At 42.8% G+C, this 9021-nt stretch overlaps 1 protein-coding gene across 1 annotated transcript in view; it reads right to left on the reverse strand.

Moving 5' to 3' along the window:
• Positions 1-7273, reverse strand: part of arhgap44a (Rho GTPase activating protein 44a) — a 28275-nt gene extending 21002 nt beyond the window's left edge. Inside the window, 1 exon segment of the mRNA XM_018704635.2 lies at positions 6928-7273. Coding sequence (XP_018560151.1) covers positions 6928-6980 — 53 coding nt within the window. The 5' untranslated portion in view covers positions 6981-7273.
• Positions 7274-9021: the final 1748 nt, after the last annotated feature.

Genomic DNA, 9021 nt, shown 5'->3' on the forward strand with positions numbered 1-9021 from the left:
TATATAATAACTATGTCTATCTCGAGATATGTTAATGTTGGACGGCCGCCTGTTCAGCCCCCCAGCACTGTGCATGGTTTATGAAAGCATGAATAATCCATGTCGACGTAATCAACATGTGAGGAAAATAACGTCCGCAGTCTTGAACATTGGTAGCTAGCCAAATGTCTGCTGCAAAGCTTTCAGTTTATAGGTCCATCTGAGATCTGCTGAGGAAAAAAAAAAGTGGTCATGCTCTGGTTTGCTCACACTGCTAACCTGGCTAACAAAAGCACTTACTCTGAGGCCTTGGAAGAGCTATGCTACATGCTAGGTCCTGTGTGCTGCTAGGGGAGAGTAGTGGAGCAGAATGGTGGCCCTGGGCCTCAGCAGGGCACCACACAGCCTGGAGCGCTGGCATGAAATCCACAGTCAACCACACACATACATATACACAAACACACACACAGGCACAGAAACACACAAAAAAACACACACACAGTGTTCATGCTCTCTGAATATTTGCCCATGCTTTTTTTTTTTTTTCTCCAGACCTTTGCAGAGCGAACAGCATCTAGAGGCCCACTCGGTTTCCTCCCAAATGACAAGACAGAGGGGCTGATGGGATACAAGGTTACTAAAACAGAAAAACCCACTTACTGTAGTTGTCCAGCAAACTAGGTCACAGTTCTGTTAAGTATGCAAGAATAACTGTGAGAGGAGTGTACACACACACATGCATCGCACAGAAACGCGCATACCCACACACAAAACACACACATGTCCAGAGAGGGAGTGAACAAGAGGGAGAGAGAGAAAGAGAGAGCCTGCAGCATTCAGCAGCGTTTCACTGGAAACACAAGCAGTGAGTTATCTCTAATAACTTTATTTATGGTGAATAATCTGCACAAGAGGCGATGCTCTGTGACTTAACTGTTTGGCTTTTTTTTTTTACACTTGGTATTTGCCCTAGCACACCTATACACACTGCACCTAAACAATGAGAATTGTCCAGCAAAGAGAATCAAGTAGACAAAGGACTAAAACTGAGGCAACAAGGATCAATACTGTGCTCCACTTCCATTCAGGCCATACATGAAAACACAGTCATGAGCCGTCATTTTCTGTTAGTCCTAAAATCTTTTTCTCCGCCATTTTTGAATATTTAACGTGTGGGTTGGCAAAGGCAAACAAATGTGATGAAACAGCTAATACCAAATGAGTGTTTCCAGGCAACCAAAGCACATGAAAGATTTTACATCTACTGTACAGAAAAGAGTGATGGAGAATCATCTCAACAATATTTTACATGAAAAATCTGAAACTCCAGTAAAGGCAATGAGATGTAAACAAAACAGGAAATTGTTATTAGTGGATTAGTGCTTCCTGTTTTCAGCCTATTGGCATTCCTGAATGGAAGGAAGTGGACATGTTGATAGGGAGTAACCAGTCTCCTAAGGAGAACTTATTTCTAACAACAATGCCACTCTACTCTAGCTACTCTCATTCATAGCTGTTTATTACTGAGAGTTATACAGCAGACAACTGTAGAGTACTTGGACAAGTGTTGAGAATTAGCACCTGTGCTAAAACACTCAAGCAATGCATCTGGTCTGTCCAATGTTATTGTGATGTCCATATCAAATAAACAAATAAATAAAGAATAAAATAAACAGTGTGCTGAACACTATGTGAGAAAGTCAGAAAACACTGCTCTTAACTGGGTAAAGATGTTTCTTTTCATGAAGAACAAAGGTATGGTTTATTGCAAAAACAATCAAATACCCATAATTTTAACCTGATAATATCTGTGAGCTAGAAAAGTGTGATATTGTGTTACTTCAGCACTAATATTCAAAAGTTATTTGTCAAAAGCAAGGCCTACAGTATCTTCAAGTATAATATTAAATCCTCTTTAGACACAAACTTCCTGAATGCCTCACAGTTTGAATTGCATCTGATTCATCTACTGCGTTTCTGTCAGGCCCCGGGCTCGCCTCCTGTTGGAGATGAGATTGTGAGCAAGAGACTGGGGTCAACTCCAATACCCGTGACACATCATGGCCATGATCGAACCCACTTTAATGTGCACCGGGTCGATAAGGACAAAAAGAAAATCAAAGGGTGAGCCTGAGTCTGTTGAGATAAAGCAGCCGTCCCTGAACCTGTTTGTGTGTGCCATGTTGTCTCTTACATACTGTACGAGTTTTTAGTGGACCACCAGTACGGGGGCTCTTTAAGAGGTTAGTCTTTTGAGGGAATCAGCGACATGGAAAGGGAGAGACGGCGCTTCTGTCCGATATTACATCATCGCTCTTTTGATAGCCAAAAAGGCCTCTTGACAAAGGCTCTTTATCACTAACTCTACCCTGTAGTATGCTGCCTCTGAGAGGCAGTAATGGGGTTATGGGATGGTTATCAACATGGACCTCTGATACTAGTACTGAAAGGCACCATACAATTACAGCAATAACTTTTGAGTTAAAGAAAGATGCACAACCTAGAACACACGAAATGACAAATTTCTGATTGCTGATGACGTCTGTTAAAATTAAATAATATGCTGACAGTGTACTTTCCAGTCAAGATTTAACAATGTGATCAGCCAGAAATGATACAAATGTGAGCCCAGAAGTGCAGTGAATCAAAAGGCAACTGGCTCTGAGATCTTGACAGCACTGCACTCATCTGCCAAGCCAGCAAACCAGGGCAGCGAGGTGGAGGAGGAGGAGGAGGAGGAGAGATAGGAGAGGAGAAGATGCTGCATTGGCATGCAACAGGGACGCCTCCTACATCTCATGTTACCTGTCAGCTACCATATGCTCTTTAAGAGTCCAGCACTCATTGTTGCCAAGAGGTGCACATGTGCTAATGCTGCGCAGGAAGTTGTTTACAAGATTAATGTTCAAGGACTCCTGCATAATCTTTACTGGCCTTTTTGTCAAGCAAAGGACTAGGAGTACTCAAAGTGACTACACATTAACATGCAAACCTCTTGCTTAAGTACAAACATGCACAGACACATTTCAGTGTTTGTCCAGTGTCCTTTCTACTCCTCTGATGTTAAAATTCTCACCATGGACACTCTATGGTCTTTTGTCACTGAAAATCTATGAGAGGCCAGCATGCATCTCAAGCTCATCTGTAACGCATTCACCTACTGCGTCACAGTGCAAGGAGGAAGCGAAAGAGAGTGAGAGCGAGACAATGTGGGAAAGAGAAAGCATCTATAACGTATCTGCCAACCCACAAATGGCTGCCATTTTCTCGTAATTGCATTGTGGAGTGGTGTGCTAAAGCCTGCCTTAAAGGCATGAACAGGGAGATTGCTATGACTATACAGTAGTGGTGGTGGTTAACAGCATACAGGTGAGTGATGCAGTGAGTGAGGAGATGGGTGGGGTGGGGGGTATTTGTCAGTAGATTAGGGCAGTGGTGTCCTTTATAAGTTTTTTCCTTTCGTTCACGTGTGAGATTCACTTATTGTATGGCAGGACTTATTTGTACAGACATGTATCATGGAATCTTTTACCAGGCTGTCCTAGACCTAGATAGGGGTAGTGAGTTGGGAATAGAGAAATAGGTCAAGAGAAATGGAGGGTGGGGGCCGGCTGAACCAAAGTAATCTTTTCCTGGCTTGATCAGTGTGTATAAGGGCATGAAAAAGTACAATGTTTTTTAGACAAATACAATACTCGAGTGAAGATTGCGAGCTTTGCAAATGAATTCTATCATAATGGAAATGATTTTTTTTAAAAACCCTGAGGCCTCAATCAAGGATAAACTACCAAAAATGGCTTAGGTTGACAAAAACATGACGAAATTGACAACAAACACAAATCCAGGCATAATTTCTCCCACCCCACAGAGCTGTGACAAGCTGTCGTCTCTCCCGCTGTGCCACAACACATTTCTTTAAGCTATATAGTATGCATGGCTGCACATCCACCAGTATGAAGTCTTCCTCCACAGAGGTGATTGGTCAAGCTAGCGATCACATGACATGGATCTCACCCAAGCGGCGGCAGCAGCAGCAGCAGTAGCCTTGAAGGGAGATGCTGACACAGCACACCTGATAGTCCTAACCCCCAACCCCCACTGAAAGAAGACCTTCAATCTCTATCACATGTAAGACACATATAAGACTGGCAATAATGCTGTCAATGCAGAAAGACTCAATATGATAATAGTTGCCAGAAACAAATGTGTAGAATAAAGGTCTGCAGTTATAGCAGCTTACTTATTACCTCTGAATGAAGAAACACTCCTGCTAATACGCACATCCACCCACTCAAACATTCTTGCTACCGAAGTCATACGATTTTCCAACATGGCCACCTCCCTCTTCTGGATTTGTCGGGATGGTAAGAAGCGACTGAGGAATGGTCAGCGGTATTAACGGCTCCTCAGAGACTCCTGAGGTTCAGGGAGGTCAAATGTTCAAACCAACAGAGTAACCCTGCTCCATTCTGAGGATGGGCAAAGTTTGAGTCAGCAGAATAGTAAATGTGAAGCCTGGGTTAGTACAAGATGGAGCGCAACTATGATCGGAGAACTCATTAATTAGCAGACCTCTTCCTGATATGCTAATTTATTCCAAACTTTGAGGGGTACAGCTACAAGGAGCCTTGTAATTGATCTCATATGTCGAACCACTGGAAAAACAATGAAAAGAGCTCGAGTATAAAACCCAAAGTATCTCCATTTCGTCCATGTCAGCATAGCATGGTTACACACTAGCCCCACAGAATGTTCAGCAACCATTAAAATCAGAATACCATGCTAAATATGCTGTATACACACACATGGGACTCATGGGACACTATTACCCTTCATGGTTAGGGTGCAAACATAAGAAAAAGCTGTTCACTAGCCACATACATGAACCATTTCTCAGCACAGCATCTCTTGACTCCTTCAAACGATCAATGGGGGAGAGGCCGTCAAAGTCTCCAAACACACGCAGAACAAGATGGCAGTGGGGACTCTTCAAGATTAGTTTTTAGCAACATGAAAACAGTTTTGATCGAGACTAAGAGGTGTCAGGATCAATCACAATAACATGTTCTTGTCCATATCAAGGGAACATCATATGGTCTTGCGTCACTGTCATTTAACTCGCCCGGCAGGCCAAGGTTGCTAGCTGCGATGGTACAACTTTGGTGATTCCTTTCTTTCCATCTATCCCACGGTCGCACAGCTGACGTCTGACACTGCTCAAGGTCACCACAGGGTCAGACCTGTTACTTCTCGCTTTGATCCAAAGCTCAAATCCATTGTCTGTCACGGAATCCGCCCTCGGTATGAAGTAAATGCTGAGATTTTCTGATTATGCTTTGATTTTGAAGGTTTGAGAATGGCAGTTCTGGCTGTGAGCAGTAGGTGCCATTAGTAGAGGGTGGGGGGTGGGGGTCTGTTCAGGGAGAATACTGTTGCTCTGTCATTATGGCTCTGTAGTAAAGGCAGACCACCTCAGCAGGTTGCCACTGCCTCTTTTAGACAGACATCTGCACAAAACAGCAGAACATGAGAAGAATATTATACTCACAACAGCACTGGTATGCATTACATGTTGGGGAGTGCATTCAAATAAGACCATATAACCACACACACACACACACACTTGAGAGAAAGAACTGCCCTCTCCCTGCTCATATGAAGGCTCACAACCCGGTTGCCCACACACATATCCAGAATCACACCTACACACGCTGTAATGAGTCACATACACACAGAGAAATGATTATAAAAAGACTGGAGCTGGAAAAAGCAGCCTGAAGTGAGGGGGTAAAGTGACAATGATAGCACAAACAGAGCCTGCAAGGTGTGCCCCCCCCAAAACCCCACCCCTCCTCCTCTTCTTCCTTCCTTTTCTGAGTGCATGCCACTCACACAGCCTTGTAATAATAACGACCCACACCTCCTGGTCCTAATCCCCCGGTGCTGAGCAGAGAGAACACCTTCTGGCCCAACGCTGCTTGACAAGCTGCTGTCCCCCCCCCCCCCCCGTGAGGTGAATGAACAGGGTGGGGTGGGTTGGGGTGGGGGAGTGGTAAACCCATAGGACCTGAGGAAAAGGTCACACAGCATCTATTCCTGAAGGTGGGAAGGGATTGCAGAACCATCCAGATGCATGGCAAGTACAGGACGTAGAAAAACTGAGGAGAGGGAATGGAAAATCCCTCCACATAAACCTCTTATTCATTCAGTTTATTGGACAATAGGGAGTGTAGTGGCATGATAAAAGCATTGATCTAAAAAGGATAAAAATCTGATAACATTATTCAAACAAAAAAAGTGTGTTAGATAAATGCCAGATGTGGGAATACGACCTTCAGGAATTCACGGACTTGATAACCCACGCCTAGGAGGTGCTTCCCTCCTCACAGCTGATATTACTGCGTAATGAAAACATTGCGCCTTTTGCCATTTTCCCTCACGTCGCAGCCCCACACCGCATCCGTCTGCATCACGTTCACCTATTGACAGGTTCGGTGACAGGAGGGAAATGTAATCACAACATTGACTTCACTAAGGCATTTCTTACACACTCCAGAGAGTACCTTGATGCCTTGCCTTAAAAAAGGGGGGGTGGGGGGTCCTCCCTGTGTGATGCTCGGTGATACTGCGATTGTCTATATTTAATGTATTTCCGTGGGCAGGTTGTACTGGGGCAATGCGCCTACACGCTGCCTATGCGGTAGCTTCTTCCAATGGACATTACGCATAGGAGCACTGAAGGCGATTTGAACATGGTGTATTCTTTTGTGCCTTTGAATATACCCGACTGCACTGACCACTGTCTGTTCCATATATTCAGCCTTATTACATGTAAAAGAAATATCATTTGCATGGAAATGATTCGTATCCAATCGGGGCCATACAGGGGGTTTCTCTTCCCTTTGACTTGGCCCCGGCGAGAATAGCGCACGTAAAGGGTTTACCTACCTTCCCACCGTTTGGTTGGCGAGCTGTCGCATCCGATTGAACTGCTTCTTCATCTTGTATTTTCTGCGTTAACACCTACAGGAGGAAATATTCCGCATTATTTCTCTCAATGTAACGGTCCGTGCTCCACAGCGGTGCAAAACAAAATCCAGACTGTCATATTTTCCTTCCCTCATTGCAAGCTGCCAACGCCGAAAACTTGCTCCACGATCACAATAAGCTTTTTTTGAATTAAAAAAATTCAAACAAGATATATATATATATTTTACATCTACATTCGCCCCATTGCCTGCACAGGGATGCTGGACCAATTCACCACGGGCACTCACAGGCAGAGAGCGACAGCAGTGACAAGTAGCGGCTGCGCAGCAATGCAGTGTGGGAAATGTAGTAAATCAAGGCTGTTCCTCAATAAAAAAAAAAAAAAAAGGGGGGGGGGGGGGGAAGGAAAGAAAGAATCCAATCTTGCCGGTTTCCAGAGGGCTATAAAATATGATCAGACAGTCACATTTTCTAATGTGCGTTAATGTGTGTTGAAGTACATTTCATTAGCCTAGATTTTAGCAGATGGTTACACAATAGAGTGAAGGAATAATGTTGCTCAAATCCTGAACCACTTATTACAAAAAAAAAAAGGAATCAAGAAACAAGCAAGCAAACAAAACAAAACAAAAAAGAAAGAAAGACAGAAATTAGTTTTCTGATGTCTTACATCATCATTATATGGGAAACAATTCATATATATTATTAATACATAAATATATAATTTGCTTTTTATGTAGAGGATTTTTCTTTTTATTTGTTTTCAGTGGCTATACTAATTTGCTGTTCTGTTAATAGGTGGGAGTATTACCATGGACACAAAGTCCAAAGTAAGTGCTTACAAAAACCTTCATTACCATTTGTCAGCCTGACTAACATCGCCATCTAGTGTCTTTTATGATCCAATGCAACTAAAGATAAACGGTACTACCTAAATCTCTATTTCAAATAACAAGTTTTTTTTTTTTTAACAAATAAAATATAATGTTACTGTTGTGGTCATAATTGATTGTTTAGTATAATAAAATGATGAATACGGTTTTGAAATTCAGACAATAATCGTTTTACTCTGGTGCATATAGCTTAGAATTTACAATATGAATGGGCTTTAATTTTTTTAAATTTTATTTTGTGAGAGTCACAGTTTAAAATGATGGCACTGTAAGTTTTAACTGTGTTGTGATGTATTTTTTTTGGATCCTGTGCTGCTTTTATATTAACTGTCCAGAAGGGAGCAGTCTTGTCTTATAAACAACCTTCAGTTGTCTTCAGTCTGTCACACTAGAGGGTGAAATGCATCTATGTCTGTCTCCCGTGTAATATTTTCAAGCACAAATGACATGCCGCATAACATGTTATGACTAGCTGTGCTTGTCTTGACACATTATCTGCCGAGTTTATCAAAGTATTTCCGACAGCTGTGAAATGCTAAGGCATATTCATTAGTCACATAGCAAATGCTACTATAACTACTATGGTGGAATTTTTCAAAGCAGCATAAGAGAAGAATCATTGCTCTGTTTTCTGTGAAAAGTCACATAGAAAATGTAGGTAAGGTGATTAACACTGTTAAAAATGGTGGCTACAACTACAGTACCTTGTGTCTTGTCAAGAGTGAAATTTGACACAAGAATGAGGCAGTTATTAGAGGCTTTGGGTAGAGTCATGACAAGAAAATATGCTTCTGTCTGTGCTGTGGACAGGACAGAGCCATTATAGCCCTCAGTCAGGAGTGATTCCCTCTGTCTCAGTGTCATAAGGCCTTAATAGGCCAACAGGTGGGCTGCACACCGCTGCTTTAGGGTTCAGAGGCCTCAGGGAGTAAATGATACAGAGAAATGGCTGTTCCCTGCCCCTCATTAATCTCCCAACTTGGAAATTGAGAGGGGCGGGGGATCCTTCCGCCTTGATCTCAACCTTTTGACCTTGTCAGATCATTTGTTTTCATTAGTCCCCACTCAGACGAACAGGCTAGTCCCAGTCCAGACAACCATCCTGCCCCCCAGAACAGGGAGCATTTCTTAAAGCATCTCCAGGGGTCTTCTCAACTCT

The sequence above is a fragment of the Lates calcarifer genome, linkage group LG11 (genome assembly GCF_001640805.2).
Source record: "Lates calcarifer isolate ASB-BC8 linkage group LG11, TLL_Latcal_v3, whole genome shotgun sequence".
Taxonomy (NCBI): domain Eukaryota; kingdom Metazoa; phylum Chordata; class Actinopteri; family Centropomidae; genus Lates; species Lates calcarifer.